At 40.2% G+C, this 25,706-nt stretch overlaps 1 protein-coding gene across 1 annotated transcript; it reads right to left on the bottom strand.

Moving 5' to 3' along the window:
* Window positions 1–7,007: 7,007 nt before the first annotated feature.
* LOC141600791 (uncharacterized) lies at window positions 7,008–21,489 on the bottom strand. Its single transcript, XM_074421040.1, has 7 exons — window positions 21,393–21,489; window positions 20,098–21,167; window positions 19,925–20,046; window positions 19,051–19,825; window positions 18,658–18,899; window positions 7,361–7,585; window positions 7,008–7,293 (listed from the first exon to the last, which is right to left on the bottom strand). Exons 1-7 carry the CDS (start codon window positions 21,487–21,489, stop codon window positions 7,008–7,010), a joined length of 2,817 nt encoding a protein of 938 aa, XP_074277141.1.
* Between the last annotated feature and the right edge of the window lie 4,217 nt (window positions 21,490–25,706).

The raw sequence follows: 25,706 nt of genomic DNA, 5'->3' as shown, positions 1-25,706 counted from the left end.
AATTTAAAATATTTAAATAATAACTAAAAACAAAACATCTATATATCCCGCAAATGTGCGCGATTTACACTATTAAATACCAATAGTATAATTGTTACATTCTCTAATATCCCTATCTAAAAAACCGCGCATTTGCGCGGGATCTATACTAGTTAATTATCAAACTCTGTTCAATGGTGAAATTAGGCTCCTTAAGTTTTAATTGTTGCAATCAGGCCCCTTAACTTTAACAAAAATTGAAATTCAACCTCAATTTTTATTTGTCAATTAAATCTCAACAAAAAATCATTTTATATTTATATTATACAACTAATAATACATAAAAATTACTAATTTTAACTTTATTAATCTATATAAATTTAATTATTCATATAAATAATAAGTTTACATTCATCTATAATAAACAAAATAAAAATATGATAAAATTTTAGGAACTATTCTTACATTTATAATAAATTGTCTAAAACTTGTAAAATTATAAAAAATACTCATTATTAAAATTTTATATTGCATAAAAGTTATAAGGTTATAAAAATTAAATTTTTTATTTGATTAATTGGTTTATAAAAATGAATTTTGGTGGAATCCCCCTTAAACTAAAAGAATAAGAAATCTCCAAATTTTCCCGCCTAAATGAATTTGGCTATAATTGGACTTTCTTTATATCAAATCTGTAATTGGGTTTTTATTATATTATATCTGTAATTGGGCTTTCATTATATTTTTGTCTACAACTGGATTCTACTGAACTTTCCCTTTTCCACCGATTAATACAAAACATTAATAATTAATAATAATAAATTAAAATTGAGTTAAACAGGTTTTATAATTGTTACTACTTCGTATTATCCTTTTCTTTAATATTCCTATCAAAAAACCGCGCATTCGCGCGGGATCTATACTAGTTTCATATAAAATCAAACAATGGGGTTTAATTTCACTTTTAACTAAAGTTAAGGGGTTTGATTGCTACAATTAAAACTTAAGGGGCCTAATTTCACCATTGAACAAAGTTAAGGGGGTAAATTGCCACTTTCGCGGATAAAAAAGGAAATAGTGAGGGTTATTTAGAATAGAAGGGAGTATTTTATTTTATTTTTATTTTGGAAGGCCAAGGGCGGGCCGGGTTTGAAATTTAAAACCCTGACCCAGTCCAGATATAGAGCAGGCTTGGCGGGTCGGACCAAATGTGGCCCGTGAGGCGGATCTGGCAAGTTGGAGTTGAATAAAGTGCTAAATTAATTATCAAACTAGTATAACTCTCGTGCAGTGCATGCACTGTATATATAAAGGCTTACTTTTCAGCATACTAGTTCTAATATTGTGCAAAAAATGCACGGATTGTTTTTAAGATTATGATATACGAAATATGTTAATAGTTAATACATATATGATAACATCAAAGAGTACCAAAATTTTCCGAATTTACCTTATTCCAAAATTATTTATTCCAAACTTTTAAGATTTCTCCTAATTTACCTTATCCCAAAATTTTCCACTCTAACTATCTTTGATACTAGCATACAAACATTTTTGTAAAACAAAGTCAAAGTATATGCAAAAATCTATTAGTATCTAGGTGCTTTGTATTTATGATGGACATGACTTAAAAAACAACATATTTGTTCTGTTATATTCATTTTCAATGGAATAGTCTAATTAATGTTTTTTGGTGAATATACACCATGTATTTTTTATAAATATTTTAGGTATAGGTTAGATGTATATTATCAAAAATGATATTAAAATAAGCCCTAGACAGCAATCAAAGGGCAATTAATTGATCCGGATTTATAAATGCCCATGTGTTTGGGAGTTTGTGAATATTTTATTCACAAATTGTTTAATAGGACGGTCTCTTACCATAAGACCAGTCCATTAACTAGAGGCCCAAAAAAAATCAGTTGATTAAAAGAAACCGTTGCACTCTTCCTTTATAATAACGACCCCAAATACAATTAAGAGGCTTCCAACCATTATTCTCCCTTCTCACCCAGTCGTCTTCACTCTTCACTGCCATTACTATTATTTCCTCAATTTCTACTACAACGTCTTCCTCGGTCACATAAGACCATCGTCCAGACGTCCCTCACCATGAACCACCAGAACAATGCCCAAATAACCACCCTTGATCCCGTCCCAACCATTTGGCTCGCCGATGATTGACGATCCTACTCCACGGCGTAATCTCTCTGCAGATATTCATCATAAAGCCATGAGTTCTTAACTTAAAATACTAAATTGTTAAGCACCTAGTTATTAAACTAAAATCCTAATTTATATTTTGAAACATTCAAGTTATCAAAGTAAAGTTACTAGTTAATAAACTAAAATCTTACAACTTAACAAAAAGGACAGAATATTCATCCTAATATGTAAAATTTTCAAATTAAAATTATAAGTTTTCAAGTTTAAAAAATTAGTTATCAAATTAATTGTATCTATGCACTTAAAATAAGCCCCTGGTTAAGAATATACGAATTAAAAATCAAATGCATATATCAAATAATTGGGTTCAAATATAAAACCTATAATAATCAATTTTAAAACATATGCTTTCAATATAAAAACTTGAGTAATCAAGTTAAAATCATCCAATTTCTAACCTAGTTATTGATAATCGGCATCATTGTGACTCAGTGGTTGTCGACGTTCTTCTACGGAGGTGGTTGTAGAGATCATGGGACTGGGGACTATTGCGGTGCAGGAATCGGTTCACAGTAAGGAATATACGATATATTGTTCCTATCTGACTGAAGTTGCTTTTGTTTATTTTGTTTTGAGTCTCCTTTTTCTAAGTTGGCTAATTCTCCTATTGAGCCGTCATATGCTATAGGACAGTCTTATAAGGGAGTTACTGTATTTTATTTTATGTTTTAGTTGTAGTTCAAAGTATTACGGAGTATTTTAGAAAGATCGACAATCAAAGTATGAGCTACGGAGTATCATAGGTTATACATAAGGAGTAAATGAATTGTTAACATGCATTTTCTTAGTTGAAATAAAAAAAAAATCTGAATTGATAGTTAGTGGGGCGGGACTACTTTTAGAAAAGTTTTTTTCCCCTAAAAGTGAGGAGTCAATGAGAGGGCTTTAAAAAACTTGGCTTTTAAATATAGGAGATTACTTATAGATGTTAAATTGACAACTACTACCTTTCAAAAAAAATGATAACTACTAATTATTCAGATTTCTCATCTTTACATTTTGATTTAAGAAAAATAATTGAAACGACAAAACAAATCAAGCTACTAATGATATCATTTTGATATTTTAATGAAAACATTTTTTTACCATGAAACTAATTTTATCATTTTATAAATTTCTCAAATTACTTTAACTATTTTTTGCAACTATGCTAATAATAACAGTTTATGATTTTGTTTTATATGGATCATAGTTTATAATTTAATGAAAGCATTAAAGTTTATATTATTTTAATGTTAAGATACAATTTTAGTTTAATGAAAAGTTTATAATTAATTTAATGAAAATATTAATACTTTAATGAAAGATGATATCATAATTGATGGGGCAGGCCGAGTCGACCCGACCCGCATGCCAATTGATGGGTCAAACGGGTCCGAACGTCAGCTAGGTCGAACGTAAGGTACGCATCCTCTACCACATAAATTGCAACGCCCCCTTCTTACCCAGCCAAGGTAATTAGGAAATGTTAACGTCTCGGTTTCCCGAGGCAGTGAAACCGGAATTACAATTAAGAAACTTCATTAAATAAAGAGTTTAGTGGGTTACCATAACCATAAACAAATGATAAATTTAAACTATACAAATTACAAGTCGACTACCATCTATGTCAACTATGCTATGCTACTCGACTCCGAGTCCAAGGCGCGACCCAAATCCCGATCACGTCAACAAGCAAAACCTGTACCAACCTGGTCCCCATATGATCGAAAATATCATATGGATCAATACAGGCCACCCTGAAAATAGGTGACAATTACACAGACACACAAACGTCTGTTTCAATAAATAAAGTGTGACACAACTCAAAGTGTGTGAGTATGCAACAAGACTATAATACGAATGAGACACTATCAAACAACCACCACACTGGTACATGGACACGCCCAGACGTACTCAATACCACCACGGTACCAGAACACGGCCAGACATACCGACAACCACACTGGTACCGGGACATGCCCAAACATACCTGTAACCACAAATAGGTACCAGGACACGCCCAGACGTACCGGGCCCAGAAGCCAACCGGATCCCCTGCCAGACGTCGTATCTCAACCACACGAGTCGCTCTGTAACTCAAGTCATTAATGTGCACATCCCTCTTGGAGTGGGAAGCTCCAAGAGGCGACTCAAGCGTAAGACGGTCTCCCAACCGCCTTACGACTCCATAACAACAACTAAGCCACCATGTCCTCCGACATACAAAACAACACAACTATGCAAGATACCATATAACATGCCAATTACCGACTCAATCAATGCAGTTAATAACAAATGACTCATTTAGCAAATGAACACAATATTGAAACCGAGTAGGATAAACGTACCTTTTAGCAAATCCCACTAAACAATAAAGTAATCGGATACAAATATGCTCCTCCATAAAGTCGGCACCTAATTACGATAATTAATATAATTAAAAACTAAACTAATTAAATTAAAATTATATAATTTAATATAATTAAATTCAAATCCCGACTTGTACCCATTATTTAATAATTAAATCCCGACTCATACTCTTACTCCCTCCTTGCCCGACAACCACCACCTCCGCCTCCGCCGTGGACCACTATCACCAGTAGTGGTGGACCTCGGCCAGTAGCTCATGGCCACCAAACAGTGGCGGCAACAACAACGACCAACAATAACGACAACAACACAATCCAACCAACACCAACACTCACACAAACCACCACTAGTCCGGCCACCACCACTCTCACCACCGTCGCCCCCACGTAGACACGATGGTCATCACACGACCACCACCATACCCGACAACCACAACAACACCAACGACAACATCAACATACAACAACAACAAATACAACACGACACAACCCAACTCGTCACCCCCTCTTTTACCCACGATTCCCGCCACCTACAACCATCTAACCCACCACCCAAGACTACCACTGCGACCTCCTCACTCCCCTAAACACAGCCCACCCAAGGTCAGCCCAAAACAACCATGAAAGATGGGTCAAAAATCTGTCTTAAGACGATCGCATAACAACAACAAAACGCCTTATTTATCCACGGTCAAACCCGATTTGGGCGGTCAACGGGGTCAAGGGGGTGGTCAACGACAGTCTATGGCGGTCAAGGTCAAGGCGGTTTAATTAAAATAATATATAAACTAGTGTGAGACGGTTTTACCTTACGATTCCGAGGCGGAGGGACGAAATCTCCTTCTTTTCTTCTCTTTCTCTTTTCCCTCATCTTTTGGTGGATTTTGTGAGATTTTGGGTGGATAAGGTGATGAGTGGATAAGGGTGGAGTATATAAGGTAGGTGGGTGGAAGTTTCTAGCAACCGTCACAATTACTACCGTCTCGAGTTAAATATTATTATCGTATATTATTATTACCCTTATAATAATAATTATTATTATTATTATTATTATTATTATTATTATTATTATTATTATTATTTCATATATTCCAAAGAAAGGATTACATGAGTTTCTTACAAGCAAAACCACTATACAACTATAAGCTAAAGAAAGCTGGAAGATGCTACACATACACATTGTGTATGGGTTTTTTCATACACAACCAATGACATCTTGACATGTGGTAAACTATGGTTAACTTTCATTAGTTAGTTTAAGGCTAAGTTAGTAATTTAGCATATGTAGAAACCTCCAAAAAGGTTATTAATGAGGCTTGAACCCATGACCTCTTGGTTCATATGACCTTGTTACTACCATTATTATGACACACTCATCTTGTTGTCATTTTTGTATCTGTTTTGATATATATGTTTGTTAAGACATTTGTTAAAACAATATATACATGTATATAATAACTATTAATTGTACTTCTAACTTATATTCAATGTACCTTCAGTATAAAATCAACCTATATTAGTTAAACGTATTTGTTAAAAATTGAACTAAATATTTTATATACCTATGGCAATTATTATTTTGAATTATAATAATTTACATAATTATTATAAAATTTACATTTATTATAGGTCACATTATTATAATGAAAAATATATGTACGTACAATATATTTATGCCAAAGCTCATATTATTCTCAACATGTAGTACACTAACATCTTACCAGACACAATTAAACCCATGTAAAATAAATGCGGATACATAAAACGCTCCGTAAATCTTCATCTCGACTCCGATTAAGACGAAAAAAAACCTAAAATTATTATTTTTTCGAGCCCGTCGCAATGGTAGTATTTTCTTATATCATCGACTTATCGGAAGTTTCAGTGCTGCTCTTTTTTTTTTGGGAAAAGGAAAGCTCCAAGGCATTACTCTAACATCGATAAATCAAAGAAAAAAACATTGCTCGTAGATGGTGTGAAGTGTGAACACCTCCGCACAAACTGATCTACCAACTACTATAGGAATTAAATGAGCTAAGGCATTGGCAACACAGTTGAAGTTACACCATATTCGCTTGAAATTATATTATATCTACTTTCGAAACAAGATGGATGTATCATAGTGGTAATTGTAAATGCACGTCAAGCAAGAGATCCTTGGTTCAAGCCTTACCAACAACATTTTTTACCCTTGACTTAAAGGTTTCGTTGACCCACCGCCACCACCGTTGACCGGCAGTCAACCCCACCGTTGACCACTAGAGTTGACCGGTAGTCAACCTGTTAACTAATCATGTTAACAACTTAACTACATATGTTAAATTACTAATCTAACCCTTAATTAATCACTTAAACTTAACTCAAGTTTGCCACGTGTCGCAATCTCATTGGTTGTGTATGGTTTTTTCATACACAATGTGTATGTGTAGCCTTTTCCAAAGAAAGCTCCTATACATTTAAGGCCTCTAGTAGCTCATCTTGTAAAATGGTAGGTGATTTGTGTAAAAGTAGAACACTGATACAGAGCTTGACATCCTTGATGAGGCTTGCCTTCGAATAACCTATAATTCCTTTCCATCCATAGGTAGTATGTGACTGCAGCAATACTGCATTTGAACCACTTGTTCCTCCAATGTTTTTTAGGTTTGCTGCGGTGACACCAGAGGATAAGGCTCCTAAGCTGTAAGTCTCGAAGTTGGAGTCCCATCCAAGTAAAAAGAGAAGAAAGGACAGCCTGAGAATAGGGACAGTGGAAGAACAGATGCCTGGCTAATTCAGCATGCTGCTTACACAGGCAGCACCTGTTAACAATGCTAATCCCCCTCTTGTAAAACTGATCAGCTGTAGCAAGCTTCCTCTGGAGAGCCAACATAAGAATGAACTTATGTCTAGACAAAAGTAAAGTATCCTGAACTGCTCTATAACAAGCATGAGTAGGGAAGCTAGGCTTGAGGAGGTTATAAGCTTTACCAATAGAGAATTTGCCTTTGGTAGTGCAAGTGTCCAATGACACGTCTGTCGCGTACCTGTCAAAAATAAAACCTAACGGTCTCAACTAAAAATGTAGTAGAGGCAGTCGAGTATCGAATCCTCAGGGAGGTAATGCAACTACAGCTATTTATTTCTAATCCTATGGTAACAATTGGTGTTGATTAAATTTTTGTTCTAACTACGGAGTTTAAAGGAAAGAGAAATAAGCAAGAGCAGTAAAGCAGGAAGTGAATTAAAACTATCAATAAGAGGGGGACATGTCGGGAATTCGGTTCACTACGGTAGTTCAACAACTTAGCAGTAAATGACTCAGACGAACTAATGCGAGACGGATATTAGAAGGTCCTTTCGGTCCACTTCCCACCCTAAAATACCACTAACTTAACTTTCGTCCTCATTAGGGTAGTCTACTGTTTATAGCAGGCCTATTTAGTCCAATCTTTCGATCCAGGATTAATTGTAGCCAGATTAATGGGTGACATAGAAGCGTGCACTCAACTAGGTCGAGAATTACAGTTATATTGCTATAGTGACAAAATCTCTTATCGGTTCATCTAATTCATTCACTACGTCGTCATTATTCTACCGCAGATTCCCTAATCCCAACATGAAGGGGTTTAGCTACTCATACTCATAATTAATCTAACAACAGATAATTTCCCAGCAGAAAACATAACGAAATAATAATAAAATGCAATAATAGAAATTAGGGCAAGGAAGAACGATAACAATAACAAGAATTAAAAGCAACAAGAAGGTTAATTATTATTAAGGAAGAGAGGGAATTACAATCCAAGCAAATTCCGGCGTAAAGACCTCGTAATCCGAGTGAAGCAATCCGAAAACGAAAGTAGCATTCGAAGGTTTAAGCAACGTAACAAAATTCTACTGTGAAGGATAGTAAAAAGATAGATCAAAGATAACTAATAACCTAGTAAAACATAGGTTATATAGCCAAACAACTTAAGAGTTTATGCGGAAAAGTAAAACACGGACTGATTAAAGCCCATAATGTCGAAAACCTCTCGATCGAGTGGATTAAACCACTCGATCGACCAATATCTCAGCAGAAGTCCCTCGATCGACCAGCAGGGTACTCGATCGAGGACTTGGTCGTGTGCATCTTACTCGATCGAGCCTTGGGGAGCTTAGGAATCACTTGATCGACCACCAAACAGCTCGATAGACCACTTGGGTCTTCAATTCAGCTCACGTCTTCACCCAAATGCCTCGTAATGCGTGCAACGACACTTCCAGGTGCAACATCTCACTCTGGGACAATCCCGTCTCCTCTAAATGCATGCAAAAAGGACGAAAAGGAGTATGGTTCCGCTACTTCCGCGATCATTCCTATAAAAAGGACAAAATACACCAAAGTAGCCAATTCGGGGCAAAATACTATAAAAACAGTATAGAAATGCATAGAAATACGTGCTGAAATAGGCTAAAAAGACTATACATTAGGCACGTATCAAATCTCCCCAAACCAAACCTTTACTCGCCCTCGAGTAAACTCAAAACTAAACTAATGGAACGTAAATGATAACTCAGAGCTAGCTTAACTTGTCTACTTGAACCACTTTAATGCAACAAAAATCAACAGTTAAAGCTAGACACCAATACGCAAACGAATTATAAGTCGTTCGAAATAAAGTCGACCTATCGACCTTGCAAGACCAACAAAACCGGACTCTCACGTGGTCACTCTTCTCTCATGAAGCAAAGGGCAAATGTTATATGTAAAAGAGAGAAGAAAAGACAGTCACTCGCCTAACTGCGACCTACATAGCATGCATGCAACAAAAATGAAAGACAATTCAAGTACTAATGCACACACTCCAACCAATAATGTCCGTCACAGCCGAGGATTGCAAATAGTATGGGAATAGTGAGGTTCAGGTGAGAAAAGGCAAAACAAGTTATGGAAATGTGGAGGTAAAAGCGTCAAGCTAGTTCCTAACAGACCATGATAAACCATCCGGATCTCAACTCGTCGAAAGACTAAACACAGTGCCCTTCACTTGGCACAAAACTCACTAGATCGAAAGCACAATCTCCTCAAAAATATAGAATAAGAGTGGAGGAGCTAGACGGTCACAAAGTTCCCTTTTTTAAACACCGTCTGAGGATACTAACTGGAACAAACAACCTTTTTTCAATTGTACATCCTCAAACATCTTCTCAACTCTGACAAGAGGGTACAACTTTTTCACAATTTTTTCTTTCTTTTTGTACGTGAATCTCATCATTTTTTTTTCATTTTCTTTTCTTTTTTTTTTCCTTTCTCTTTTTTTTTCTTCTTCTTTCACGTTTTTCTTTTTTTTTCAATACTTTTTTTTCTCTTTCCTCCTTCCTTAACACAAACACCAACTCCAAACAGGAATGACGGACCAAACTGCAATGGAAAACATACCACAAAAGGACAGACTAACTAGCTTGACTAGGCAGGCTTAGTTTGGAATGTGGCTAATGGGTCAAAAAGGCAAGTTTTGGTCAATGTGGAGCTAAATGGGTGAAGGATGTAAAGAAAGGGGAATTTGCAAGACCCTCCCTGCATGTGACACCAACCGCAGACCCGAATATGTGCATTTGACGAGAAATTGAATGTCATAAATGTGCAAAAGAGATGAACATGCTATGCAAGGAGTACTACTCTCAAAATTCCTAATGAACTGGTCATGAATGTCACCAGTTATGGGCTCTAAAACTCAGAATTTTTAAGTAGTTTGCCAATTTATCAGGTCAAGTCTAAACAGTCAGCTATATTTGAACAGAAACTCGTAGATTATGCGTATGACAAAGCTAAAAATCATCAATAAAGTGCAAGGCTCAAGTGAATTGACAAGTTAAGTGCAATTTCATCACGGGAATCTACCGTTCCGACTCAACCTAAATGCAAAAATAAACGTGAAAAATTTTTGAATTTAAACATTTTCTATTTTTTTTGGATTTTTGATTTTTTTTTTTTTTGAAAATAAACAACAAATGCAAACTGAAAAATTAAACGTGAATGCAAAACAAATGCAGATGCAGACTCAAAAGGATGCAATACCCTCCCCAAACCAAAACGGACAACGCCCTCGTTGTCCTCCAGCATACACCAGCAGAAAAATGGAGGATGGGAGTATACAACCAAAAAAAAAAAAAAAAAAAAAAAAAAATAAAGGAGACGAATAAGAAGAGTAAGAGAACATTCAAGACACGAACTTCCCCAAACCAGCCAGAAAACTGGGGAAGTGAGTAGACCAGTAGCTACTCGTCGTCGGCACCGCCGTCTCCCAGGTACTCCGACTCAACAAAACGGTCTCCCCAAACCAGCAACAAACAAGGGGGGACCTCTAGTCGTCATCTCCAGCCTGATCCTCCGGACCGGATTGCGAACGGAGGGTCACTCTCCTCCTCTCTGGCAGCTCGGTGTGCCGCCTGCTCTGCCCGTAACCGCACCTCTCGTGCTACCGCTGTCTCCTCCGGCTCCTCCTCTGAGTCAGAAGGTAGTGGAGGGTACCGGTCCGCTGGGTACCGGTAGAAGGAAGGATGCGGCCACCCCTCTGGAATCGGTCGCCGGGCTCGGATGTGGAACTCGTAAAGCGGGAATACAGCCAAAGCCATATCCCGTCGCATCTCAGTAATGTACCTGCACATATCCGAAAGCACGGCATCACGACGCCCTTGGTCCATGACCTCGGACGTCTCTAAGACAGGAGGGCAAACAAAATTGGCCGGGAAAACCGAACCAGAAGGAGGGTCAAGTGGAGGTGGAGTATGAGTCTGAGTGGGTGTAGGCTGAGGCGTGGGGGTCGGTCCACTGGGCTCGAGTCCGAGCCTCGAGAGCTAGAAGATGCTCCGGCCTCCCGCTTCCTCTTCTTAGAAGAAGAAGGAGGGGTGAAGGTAAGGTGGTAGGTAGGTGGAGGTGGCCTCGCTCCCTCGGCGAGCGAGACGAGAGCGGTAAAAGTGGGGGAAGGGTAGAGCACGGCAAGGTAACAGACGTGGAACCACGGATCTTCCACGTCCTCGCACTCCCCTTCGCCTTTGGGAACCGGGCGAAGTCGCCATGGCATCCAGTCAAGGTGAGCCATCTCATCGGGTGCGAGTCCGGGCTCGGTGGGGTAAAGGTGGCGGGCAATCCTAGTCACCAGCCCGCCGCGGACAACAACAGAGGTCTTGACCCGAGTCCCAATTCCATTCCAATGCTTTGAGCTACCGATAGGCAATGTTTAGAACAAACGGGGTACCGTAGTCAATGTTGAGGTACCCCGCGAGAATCGCTAGCTCGGTGTTGGTCACGTTATTGGGCTCGGGCGCCCAAAAATGGTCTCTCCTAACCGACGCAAGTAGTAACGGGCGCGGCGGTAAGTGAACATGAGCTCCCTTCCGTGCCTGGAAGGGGGTGTGAGTAAGTGCAGCCCAAAGTGGCTGAAGGAGGTCTCGAGGTGGGGCGGTGGGACCGTCACTAACTAGTCCCAAAACCTGCCCAAACCTGGCCAAAGTCCAGTGGTGCGACTCATTGCGGAGTCGAAAGTGAATGCATGAACTGGAGTGGTCAGCATGGTAAGAGTCGGTGTCAAAAGAGTAGGAGCTAAAAAACTCGTAAGTAGAGGTACGAATAGTAGCCTCCTGCATGGTGATCAGACCCGACATACCCGTCCCGTTCAACAGACTACAGACCTCCTCATAAATGCCTAAGGTCTCTAGGTCAGTTCGCGCAAGGAAACGGGTGGGGGAGAGAGGGCAACGAAGTAAAGTGGCTAACCGTTTCCGGTGAGCCTCTGAAGTGAAACGTACCGTGGGCATCTTTGATAACGGTGTGAGAGCGCCCTCTCTCGTAACAACAGCCTCAGAAGGGCTGGAAGTGATGGCTAACTGGCTAGCCGGCTGATGTGGCCTCGGTGGCAGCATACCAGGCTGCGGGAAGCGGGGTGTGAATCCGCACTCTAGCAGAGAGAAGGGCCTGGTAGGAGTAGTGGCCGGTGAAGCCTGAACTGAGCTCCCGGCTGAGCTGGGTGCGGTGTAAACTGTCCCTGCAGCTGAGACAAGTAGAACTGGTGCTGCAGTAGTGACCAAGGCGGAGCTAGTGGCAACAGCAGGGACCACTGGCTCGGTCACGGATGGACTGGAAGTGGTACTAGTAGAAGGTATAGAACTAGTATCCATCCTGCAATCAAATAAAGGGCTTAATAAGAAAGAATGGCTGTTAACCGTGGCTAAAATGAAGCGTTAACCAGCATGTGACAGCAAATAATGGCCCTATTAGTCGAGAAATCCGACTTCCAGCATACAAAACCCAACAATTCCTCAAGACTTCGAAATACAGCATGTGAGTGGTGGTGATATGATAAAATAGTGACTGCAAAAGGGCTAATACAGCATGAAAACCAAGTATGGGAGCATGTATGACTCCTAGCAGTCGAAGATTTCTACTCACAGCACGGGATTTCCCAATAATTCACATCAAGTAATGGCGATAGGGGACGGTAACGAGCGATTAACAACGATATAAGTAAGCGAGAACTGAAGTTAAGCAAGCAAGGAGACAGAAAAACCGTCAGACAGTCGATAAATGTCGACTCACAGGAACCCTAATCGCGGAATCTCGCGCGAAATTCGAATTTAACATGCAAAAACAGTGAGGAATGGGGATAAGATCATCAACAAGCTATTTAAGGGCAAATAAACACAATTAAATCGAAACAATTCGACTAGACATGGAGTTTTCGAACCCTAATTCAAATCACCTCAAGAAATTCTTATTAAATGAAGAGAAAATGCAAAGAGTGTGAAAGGAACACTTACTTGATGATGATTAACCTACATTAAGCAATTAAACTTCAAATAACAAGCATCAAAGGCGGATTTTCGATTGAAAAACCGCAAACCCTAATCCCCTTTAAAAACCGAGAAAACGAGCACAAAAGAGGGGGGAAATAAGGGGCTATTGAAGATTAATTAGCTAGCAAAAGAATGTAGGTGACGGATTTGATAATTTTTGGGCAAGAAATGGGGATTTGGGGAAGACGGAAGTCGCAATTAGGGAGGGTTAGAAGAAATTAGGGATAAATTTAGAAATGAAAACTGAAATAAGGAGTTAAGTATAGAAAACTCCCGTCCACTGTTCATTTCACTCGATCGAGTGATTTTAATCACTCGATCGAGGGCTTTTGCTGTCCCCTTTCCTCGATCGAGTAAGAGACCTCTCGATCGATCATTTCCTCTGTGGCTTTCCTCGATCGAGTAACCAGCAAGCTCGATCGACCCATTTTTCACTCGATCGAGTACAAAAAGTACTCGATCGAGGACTTCCTCGTGTGGACTCTTTGAATTTCGTCCCTTCTTCCTTGAATTGCGTGCATCTTCCCCAAACCTGCGTAAAACATATCCAAACATATCCCAAAATACCAAAAACGCAGAAAACACAGTCTATAGTCTCAGTCTAAGCTAAAGAAATGTCTAAACTAATTGTCCTAATTAAAAACGTAATAAATAAATTCAAAATAAATTCAAACAAATATCTATTACAAGTTCTTACACGGGGCATTTCCCCGTTTAATTCCCATCGACTTTCGTGCCCCTTCGTGGGCTTTCTCGGAGGACGTCACTTGGCGACACCGACCGTCCTCTTTGATTTCCATGAGCTTGAATTACTGTTTGCAAGAGGGGGAGGAACATAGTTCCAATCTATGTAGGTTCGAACTGCCTTCGTTCTCGCCCCTCTGTCATCTTCTTTGGCATCCTTGGCTCCGGTTTGATTGATAATGGTTGCACCATGTCCCTTGATGCTCCTTTCTTGCCTTCATCTATACCGCAGTAAGGAAAAATAGACGAATTTTCCTCCTTTTTGCTCTCAGTATGAGGCGGAGGGTTAGCAATAACAGCAATATTCTCCAAATTTTCATCTGGAGTGTCAATAATAGGGTCAACAGAAGAGAGGGCATTGCAAGGCTGAGCTTGCATGGGAGCCCTCCGGAACTTGGACTGATGAAAAGTCAGCTCCTCGTCCCCTACCTGGAAGGTCAAAGTTTTCCCCCCGACGTCTATTACTGCACGGGCAGTGGACAAAAATGGTCTCCCTAAAATGATAGGGGTGTGCACATCTTCGGGGATATCTAAGACGACAAAATCAACGGGAATAAAGAACTTCCCGATCCGAACAGGTACGTCTTCTGCTACACCTAGTGGCCGTGATAGACTACGGTCGGCCATCTGGACAGTCATGTTGGTGCAACTCAGCTTTGTCACACCAAGTCTCTTAGCTAGAGACAAAGGTAAAACACTTGCGCTAGCGCCTAAATCGCATAGCGCATTATCGATCAATTGCATACCGATGTGACATGGGATCGAAAAACTACCCGGGTCTGATTGCTTAGGAGGTAGCTTATTTTGAAATAGGGCTGACCCCACCTCAGTCAAAGCTACGGTCTCATTATCATTTATAGTCCTCTTACGTGCTAAAATTTCTTTCATAAATTTTAAATAAGAGGGTACCTTGGTCAGCAATTCAGTGAACGGCACGGAAACTTCCAAACTCTTCAAAAGCTCAACAAATTTGCCAAACTGTTGATTAATCTTGGTATTCGGCCGCCTCGGGAAGGGAACCGTGATTGGTATCTCGAGCCCCTTGTTTCTCGCTTCCAAAGTGTCTTCCGGAGCAAGTTCGGTACCCTTTGGACGCTTCTTACCTCTCGAACGAGGCCTTTCTGGTAATTCCTCGCTTAAACGAGCACTAGCAGGCTCTCGAATAAGCTTCCCGTCATCAATATCACTCGATCGAGCAATGTGTTCACTCGATCGAGCAGTTTCTTCATCAGCTTCAGTCGATCGAGTAAACTTACCACTCGATCGACCAACCTCAGCTTCCTGTTCCTTCGATCGAGCAGAAAGACTACTCGATCGACCAGCTTCTTCACCATTTCCACTCGATCGAGCGTCAGACTTCAGTCGATCGAGTAACTCCTGTGTCGTGAGTCCTTTTCTCTTAACAGAACACTGTTCATCATCAGCGACAGCTTCCTCGGTCCGATTTACGTACTTCCGGACCTTCATAAGAAAGACCGCTTCTCAACTCTATCAGATGCACCGTCTCATTTGGGTTCTTGTCATTTTGAGTCGGTAGATGACCGGGCTTCCTTGAGGATTGATTTTCGGCCAGTTGGGCAACTTGAGTCTCAAGTGCCTTGAATGCCGTGTCCTTCTGTTGTAATTGCTTTGCAATGGACTGCATCATGGACTTTAACTCACCTATCTCACTCACCCCACTAGATGACGAAGCACCTTGGTTAGGAGGGTTGAAGGACGGAGGCTTCGATAGCCTTGTTGCTTCCACCGTGTGGAGGAATATAGGGCTGCTGCTGCGATTCGGAGGAGCGGTGGGGTTGAGCACGTTCTGGTTACTCCACCTCAGATTGGGGTGGATATTCGGCTCGTAATGAGTGTTGTTTTGCCTGTAATGTTGGAAGGCAGCACATTGCTCATAAGGACTAGGACAATAATCAGCGACATGTCCATCTACCCCACACCTCGTACAGACGAAGGGACCGTCTGTCATAGCATTAACATGGTACATTCCTCCCTTGAGAGCTCCCCCTAGTTCGTACTTGTCGAACCTCGCGGTAAGGGCTTCTAATGCGACTCTCAAGAGGATTCAACGGCTCTCCTTTGGTTTCCTCTTGAATTCCCATATTCAGCCCTATGAGTGGCTAAATCATCTATAATCTTCCACCCTTTGGTGGCTCCCAAGTTGTCGAAAATCGACCATTGGTCTGCAGATCTAATATAGCCCTCTGATCATCATATAAACCATTGTAAAAATGGTTACACAGGCTCCACTTTTCGAAACCGTGATGCGGTATGGTCCGCACCAGTTTCTTAAATCGAAGCCATGCCTCGTGGAAGTTCTCGTCGGGCCCTTGTTTGAAACTTGTTATCCGAGCTCGATGGCAATGGTTCTCGAAGCGAAGAAGTATTTCTTATAAAACGCCAATGCTAGCGAATTCCAATCTGTTATGCCGTGAGCGGCTCGGTCCAAATCCCTATACCACTCCCATGCAAAGATCGCGGAGTGAGAAGATGAACATAGTTTCTTTGATCTCGATCACCGTCACGCACGCCCGGTGGGAGGAGGTATGGAGCAGCGATAATCAATGAAAGTCTCCATATCTTTGCTGCGTCTTGATTCAGCTCCCCGAACTGATTTTTCTCGACCATATTGATATATGCGGGCTTTGGCTCGAACTTCCTAGCATCTCCCTAAGAATTCGAACCCTTTATAGAGATTGTCACCGTGGGCTCGAGTGACTAGCAATTGTTGCTTCCTCAGCCATTTCGGGAAATTCTGGGAAAGTAATAGACTCAACTGATGAATTGGAAACTGGAGAAGACGGTGGATTGTCTTCGAAAAGCTCGTTCTCGTAAAAGCTACCACGAGAACTAGGCTCTTCCTCTGCCTGTTGCTCTTGGAATAGTCTCCTTTTTACGTGCAGAGATCTCTCAATCTCGGGATCAAAAGGTAGTAGTGGACCACCTTGCGACCTGCGCATAAGAGGAAACTACAGACAAGATATGAGAATAGTCTAAGGAACGATGTTCCTTAAACTAAAAGAAGAATTAAAAATAAAACAGCTAGTAAATTGAACAATTGCCTCCCCGACAACGGCGCCAAAATTTGACACGTCTGTCGCGTACCTGTCAAAAATAAAACCTAACGGTCTCAACTAAAAATGTAGTAGAGGCAGTCGAGTATCGAATCCTCAGGGAGGTAATGCAACTACAACTATTTATTTCTAATCCTATGGTAACAATTGGTGTTGATTAAATTTTTGTTCTAACTACGGAGTTGAAAGGAAAGAGAAATAAGCAAGAGCAGTAAAGCAGGAAGTGAATTAAAACTATCAATAAGAGGGGGACATGTCGGGAATTCGGTTCACTACGGTAGTTCAACAACTTAGCAGTAAATGACTCAGACGAACTAATGCGAGACGGATATTAGAAGGTCCTTTCGGTCCACTTCCCACCCTAAAATACCACTAACTTAACTTTCGTCCTCATTAGGGTAGTCTACTGTTTATAGCAGGCCTATTTAGTCCAATCTCTCGATCCAGGATTAATTGTAGCCAGATTAATGGGTGACATAGAAGCGTGCACTCAACTAGGTCGAGAATTACAGTTATATTGCTATAGTGACAGAATCTCTTATCGGTTCATCTAATTCATTCACTACGTCGTCATTATTCTACCGCAGATTCCCTAATCCCAACATGAAGGGGTTTAGCTACTCATACTCATAATTAATCTAACAGCAGATAATTTCCCAGCAGAAAACATAACGAAATAATAATAAAATGCAATAATAGAAATTAGGGCAAGGAAGAACGATAACAATAACAAGAATTAAAAGCAACAAGAAGGTTAATTATTATTAAGGAAGAGAGGAATTACAATCCAAGCAAATTCCGGCGTAAAGACCTCGTAATCCGAGTGAAGCAATCCGAAAACGAAAGTAGCAGTCGAAGGTTTAAGCAACGTAACAAAATTCTACTGTGAAGGATAGTAAAAAGATAGATCAAAGATAACTAATAACCTAGTAAAACATAGGTTATATAGCCAAACAACTTAAGAGTTTATGCGGAAAAGTAAAACACGGACTGATTAAAGCCCATAATGTCGAAAACCTCTCGATCGAGTGGATTAAACCACTCGATCGACCAATATCTCAGCAGAAGTCCCTCGATCGACCAGCAGGGTACTCGATCGTGGACTTGGTCGTGTGCATCTTACTCGATCGAGCCTTGGGGAGCTTAGGAATCACTCTATCGACCACCAAACAGCTCGATAGACCACTTGGGTCTTCAATTCAGCTCACGTCTTCACCCAAATGCCTCGTAATGCGTGCAACGACACTTCCAGGTGCAACATCTCACTCTGGGACAATCCCGTCTCCTCTAAATGCATGCAAAAAGGACGAAAAGGAGTATGGTTCCGCTACTTCCGCGATCATTCCTACAAAAAGGACAAAATACACCAAAGTAGCCAATTCGGGGCAAAATACTATAAAAACAGTATAGAAATGCATAGAAATACGTGCTGAAATAGGCCAAAAAGACTATACATTAGGCACGTATCATCCAACATATTCATAGCCGCCTGCCTACTACCACAATGTGTGACCCAAATATCTCTAGCAGTGAGGACATTAAGAAGGCTCTCAGAATGATATTCATGAATTTGCAAATCCCAAATAGAGGTATTGGCCAAGAAATAGTGCCTAATCCAGTCAGTCCAGATAGAACCAGATCCATGTACAAAATGCCAAAGCCACTTAAGCATGTTGGCCTGATTCCAAATAGCAAGATTCTTAATCTGAAAGCCACCCTCAGACCAAGGGCTGCAGATACTTGCCCAACTCTTAAAGACTAATTTCCTTTACCCTTCCTGGTAACCCCAGAATAATTGTTTACATAGCTTTGTAATGATGATGCAAACATTCTATGGAAAGAGCAGGCTACCACACCAGAAGTTCTTCAAACCAAAGACCAAAGACCATAGAGTTTAGAACTTCAGTTTTACCTACATAGGAGAGGAATTTGATTGCACAACTTCGTACAAGGTGCTGGATTTTCTGAACAATAGGATCATACATGGTACTAGTAAGCCTGGAAGGATATATAGGAAGACCAAAGTATCTAAAGGGGAAAAACCCTTCCTTTAGTCCAATGGAATTAAGGATGTGCTGTTTCAGAACAGAGTTGACTCCACCAAAGTAAGCCTCATATTTCTCAAAGTTTGCATTCAATCCAGACCAGCTAGCAAATAACTTTAGAATTTCTGCAACTTTTTGAACAGATGGCAAATTACCCCTGGTAAATACCATGAGGTCATCAGCAAAAATGAGATGTGTGAGGCCAAGCTTCACACATTTAGGGTGATAGGAGACATCCTGAGTGGTACACATTGTCCTAAAAAGCCTAGAGAGCATCTCCATACTAAGGACAAAGAGTAGGGGGGACAGAGGGTCCCCTTGCCTAACTCCACTCCTTCCTTTGAAAAACCCATAATTTGAACCATTGACTTTAAGAGTAAACCATGCACCAGTAACACACCCCATGATCCATTTTATGAAAGTTCCAGGGAAATTCAGTACAGTGAGCATATTAGAAAGGAAAGACCACTGGATAGAGTCAAAAGCCTTACTTATGTCCACTTTTAGCATGCATCTAGGAGTGAGGTACTTACTTTGGTAACCCTTAACCAGACTCTGAGTTAACATAACATTCTCATGAAGGCTCCTACCAGGTACAAAAGCAGCCTGCTCATAGCCAACTAGCTTTAGCCACCACCTTCTGCAATCTATTAGTCAAAATCTTGCTAATAGTCTTATAGATTACAGAACAGCAGGAGATAGGCCTGAAATCTTTGACAGTCTAGACAACTTTCTTTTTTGGAATGAGTGAGATAAGAGTGACATTGGTCTGTTTAGGCATGAATCCAGTCCTGAAAAAGTCAGCAACTGCAAGGCAGAAGTCATCAGCAATTATGTCCCAAGTGGCTTTGAAAAAACCAGAAGAGAAACCATCCAGGCCAGGGCTTTTGTTAGAGCAAATGGAGAATAAAGCAGACTTAATTTCCCCCTGGACACAGGCTCAATGAGCAGCAACTTATCATATTCATCTAGACACCCCCCCTGGGTAACAGAAGAAAGATCCATACTCTGGACAGGGGTAGAAGAGCCAAGAAGTTGCTGATAGTAATCAACAAAAGCATCACCCACCTCATGAAGCCCTTGATGAGTGTAACCAGCCAAGTCCTGAATTTCTCCAATGAGCTGACTCTGTTGCCTCTCCTTAATCCTGGTGGAAAAGAACTTAGACCCAGCATCATTAAGTTTTATATCATGAATCTTTGCTCTTTGTATCAGGATCTTAGCTTCAGCATCCTTCAGTTTCCAAAAAGCCAGTGATAACTCCTTCTCTTTGATGATGAGATCCTCAGATAGAGGGTTAAGTTGAAGATCAAGGAAACATTGGTTTAACTCAGTCCTCAATTTTTCAATTCTGTCACCAATGCTAGAAAAGTGAGCAGCATGCAACTGCTTGAGGCAACCCCTAGTATTCTTCAGTTTAGCCATAAACCTAAACATGGAATTACCAGTGACCCTACTAGTCCAGGCTGCAGCAACTTGATGGTGGAAATCAGGATGGTCAATCCAACAATCAAGGAATTTAAACTGCTTCTTAGGTGCTGGATCACCAGGGAAGGTCAGTAGAGCTGGGCAGTGATCAGAAATCCCAGGGGATAAAAATTGAGCAGCAGTCTGAGTAAAGGTGAGAAGCCAGTCACCATTTACCAAAATCTTATCAAGTTTAGAGTAAACTCTAGTAGAAGGGTCTTGCTTATTAAACCAAGTAAAATCATTACCAGTCCCTTGAATATCATCAAGGCCACAGGAAGAGAGGCAGTTGTTAAAGTCAATCATGTCAGGCAAGTGAGCAGGCAGATTACCAATTTTTTCATGACTATACCTGACAATGTTAAAATCACCCATGACAACCCAGGGCCCAACCAGAGGAGCCATATCAGTCAAACTATCCCAGAGAGTTCTCCTCTTGACAGGGCAATTGCTACCATAGACTACAGACAGATGAAAAGCTCTACCAGTAGCCAAATGGTGAACATGACAATGCAAAACTTGGGCATGAACATGCAGAATGACGATTCTGGTAGTGGAAGAATTCAAAACCAGCCAAATCCTACCATTATAGTGCTTACTATAATTTTAAAAAGAACTATAACCCCTAAGTTTATTTCTCAAAATCCTTTGTGATTTATTTTCCTTAACTTTGGTTTCCAAGATACCAAGGATATCCAGTTTATTCTGAGTAAGAAACTTATTAACCTCTATTTGTTTAACAAGCTTATTTAGGCCCCTAATATTCCATGAGGATATAATCATGTTAAGTGTGGATCAGGGGGTTCAGCCACTAAAGGAGCAGAGTCTAAATCAATGTCACATGAAGGGACGTCTTGCTGCAAAACATTGAACTTATTAGGAGATGTAAGCAGACCTGAGGTATTACAGTTTCTCACAGGGGAAAAAGGCTCTACAAAAACCAACTCTGAGCTGTCCAATTCATGACCAGTGTCATGCCCTAGCACACTGCATTCTGAGTGCATTACAACACCAGTAGAGGGAGGATCAGAAGGCCCATCCAGAGTAGGAGGACCTAGGACAGAGCATTCTAAATCCATCCTCTCCTTCAAGGCAGCTGAATCTTCACTCAATGGTGTTGAGGTACCACCAAGCAAGTGGCATTCTGAGGCAGGGTCCATGACAGGAGGAGCAGCTACAGAGACAGGCTTCACAACAGGCTTATAAACCTTCTTAGCAGGCTTCTTAGGCCCCTCAACCACTTTGTCATCTTGACTCTTAGGGACAGGGGGCTTGTTCCTCTTGCAGTTGGCTGCATTATGACCAATTTTGTGACAAGTGTGACAGTAGTATGGGAGCCATTCATAGACTACCTTCTGAATAGAATGACCAATAAAAGGGGCATTGATAACAACTTGGTCAGACAAGTCTTTGGAGATGTCAACTTCCACAAGGACTCTAGCAAAGGAAAGTCTAGCCTTACAAGTAGTGTGCAAGTCAGCAAAGAGTGGCTTGCCAATCTTGCTGGCCATCTTACTTAGGATAGAGTCAGTCCACATATAAGGATCCAAATCAGGGAATAAAACCCATGTAGGCACTAAGGCAACACTTTCCATGATACAAGAGAAGTATGGAGACCATTGCTTCAATATAAAAGAGTTTGAACCAATTTTCCAAGGCCCTCTTCTTAAGACTTCATTCATGTCCTCTTCAGTGTCAAACTTAAAACTGAACCATCCTTTCCTGAAGTATTGAACAAGAGGCAAAGGACCATGGTTCCAACTTTTCTGGACAAAATCAGAGACTTGTTTCTGAGTGGGTTTAGCACTAAGAATGTTACCCATGAGAGTGAACTTCCATTTATCAACTTCATCCTGAACCTCATCCAAATGAATGTCAATTTCAGTGGACTTAACACTATCTTCATCAAAGAACAAGCTCATACCCATAGTCTCCTTACCCTTTGTGACATCGGCCCAATTTTTCCCCAAAGGTGGAGGAGTGGGAGGGGTATGGGAGACAAGGCGATTAGCAGAAGGAATAGGAGAAGGCTTTTGTAAACTAGAAGTGGGATTCTCCATAGGAGTGACAGGAGCAGCCATGGCTTCCTCTGTTTCCGGAGAAGGACCAGAGCTTGACCCAAACGAGTTTTCACAAACCAGTGGGTCAACAACATGCGGAGAAACAGGTAGAGTAGGAATAACAACAATAGGGGACGATGAAGCACGAGAAACCATAGAATTACTTACTTGAGAACTACGAAGGCGAGCTTTACCCAGAGAAAAATTTGAAGTTAAAGGAGGAAAATTAGTACCATTAGAACTGGAATCCTGTAAGGAAGCTGAAGAAGTGCTTGATTTTGGCGGGCGCCCTCTCCCTCTAGCCATGGGGGAAGGATTGAGCATCGATGGCGTCGTTCCTTCTTGAGAAAAAAATCTCTCTAACCGACAAGAGAGAGAAAGCTTATTATTATTATTATTATTATTATTATTAAAGCTTATTAAAGCTTATTATTATTGTTATTATTATTATTATTGTTGTTGTTATTGTTGTTGTTGTTGTTGTTGTTGTTGTTGGTGTTGTTGTTGTTGTTGTTGTTGTTGTTGTTGTTGTTGTTGTTGTTGTTGTTGTTGTTGTTGTTGTTGTTGTTGTTGTTGTTGTTGTTGTTGTTGTTGTTGTTGTTGTTGTTGTTGTTGTTGTTGTTGTTGTTGTTGTTGTTGTTGTTGTTGTTGTTGTTGTTGTTGTTGTTGTTGTTGTTGTTGTTGTTGTTGTTGTTGTTGTTGTTGTTGTTGTTGTTGTTGTTGTTGTTGTTGTTGTTGTTGTTGTTGTTGTTGTTGTTGTTATTATTATTTTATTCCGTCTCATACTTAATTCGTATAAATAATATAAAATATATAATTATAAAATACGGGATATTATAGTCTTCCCCCCCTTAAAATGAACTTCCCCTCTGAAGTTCTCCCCACTCTCTCCTTTCCTCAAGTCTCACCACCGATTCTCAAGTAGTCTCTCAAGGTTCTTACTATCATAATCTCCCTTATTATGCCAATATGATTCTCACCTCTCTCACCAGGCTCACACAAGCTCACATGTTTACATTTATCGCATATCCTTTCTTTACTCATACGATACTCATGTGCATATTACTCTCGTTTTCCTGCTTTAAATTCTCAATTGTTACATTCACTTCCTCTAAAAGAGAACTTCGTCCCGAAGTTCAACTATCAAACCTCATAAAGTGCTCTCATACGTCCATTACTAAATTCCACAAATAACTATGTGACACGGTTGTCGCAACCCTATCAAAAATAAAACCAACTGGCTCTAACTTACGCAGCAGAGGTAAGTCGGGTATCGTATCCACAGGGAGGCGGTCACTATCTACTTATTATCTAATCTGTCTAAGGTCACAATTGGGGGGTTTGAATGGTTTTTACTAAACTAACAAACTGAAATTAAATAGAAAGGATTGAAATAGGAGATTAATAAGATAGAGAGAAATATGCAGGATGTCGGTTCACCATGATATTACACAATTCAGCTAAAGGGAGGTCAATCGGTCTGATGTGAGAAGGGTAAAGGAAAGGTCTTCTCGGTCCGTTATCCGCCCTTAAATACTACTAACTTAGCTCTCGCCCTCATTAGTATAGTCTATTTTTCATAACAAGTCTATTCATTCCAATCTCTAGATCTAGGTCTGAATTTAACCAATTTAATTACTTCAGTTGCATGCATTCAACCTAATAATTACAGTTATATTGCTATGAAACAATTCTCACAACAAAATCTCCTAAACCAAATTATCGCATCATCGTTATACTACCATGGTTTTCCTAATCCTAGCATTAAAGAATTAGCTACGCATAATAACTAATAAAACAATAACGAAAAATAAAGCAACAATAGACATAGTAAAGAGATATGCAAAAGAGGAACAATACTTGAATGAATAAAAGAGAGAAAATTACAAAAGTTCGGATCTGAAAAAGAAAGAAGCAAAGCAACGTTACACAGTAGAAAAGCTGAGATAAAAGATAATTAAACCTAATTTTTGTATTCCTTTATATAGGAAAGATATTTATTTAACCTAATACGATACTAAAGATATTAAAATCCTGTGTCAGATGGAAAAGTACTCGATCGAGCACTTTCACATCACTCGATCGAACAAATCCAAACTAAAACCTCTCGATCGAGTAGATTAGGTGGTCGATCGAGTAGATTAACCCCTCGATCGAGCAATGTTCAGCGCGTAATTCCTGCTTTGCGCACTGAACTTCAAACGGCCGCCATTTCTTCGTTACTTGGGCAAACAGAACGTTTTCGGTGGCGTTGGAAATCTAACAGGACAAGCTTTCATCTCCAATTTGAATCACTTGATTATCCATTGTAGAACTCGAGATACGGCTCTTTAAAATAGGCACTAGTAATTTGAAGTTCTTCCTTTGCTCGCCTAGCTAACCTCTACGTGCATCACCAATTAGTAGTTTCCAAGCTCCGACTCAACTCATCTCCTAAATGCATGCATATGGACTTGTTCTAAGCTTGATTCCGCTTCTCTTTGGTTTATTCCTGCAAATAGGACAAGAGAAACCAAAGTAGACAATTCAGGGGACATTTGTAGCTTAATACTACGAAATATGCATAGAAATGTGTGCAAATACGGTACAAAAAGTCTATATAAAATGCACGCATCACTATATTCCAGGTTCATCACTCTCTCTTACTCATTGCAAACCCGTAATCAATTCTAATGTAGTTATAATTCCATTGATATTATCCCCGATCTACAAGCCTCCCAAAGGTCAAGTGTCAGGTCAAACCCACGGTTCTAATGTATAATCCCATAATTAACTCCCATCTCATGTAGTTATATGTATACATATCTATCACGGAGTATAACTCGATTATTATTATTACGTATCTATATCACGTCAAATCTCATACATTCACATGTATGCACGTCAATCACGAATATGCGGACTCCATGAAACAACTAAACAATACCAAAATTACTCGTA

Source organism: Silene latifolia, chromosome 9 (assembly GCF_048544455.1).
Source record: "Silene latifolia isolate original U9 population chromosome 9, ASM4854445v1, whole genome shotgun sequence".
In the NCBI taxonomy this organism is placed as follows: Eukaryota; Viridiplantae; Streptophyta; class Magnoliopsida; order Caryophyllales; family Caryophyllaceae; genus Silene; species Silene latifolia.
Note: the sequence above shows the minus strand (reverse complement) of the source record. Positions and strands in the feature narration are given on the sequence as shown.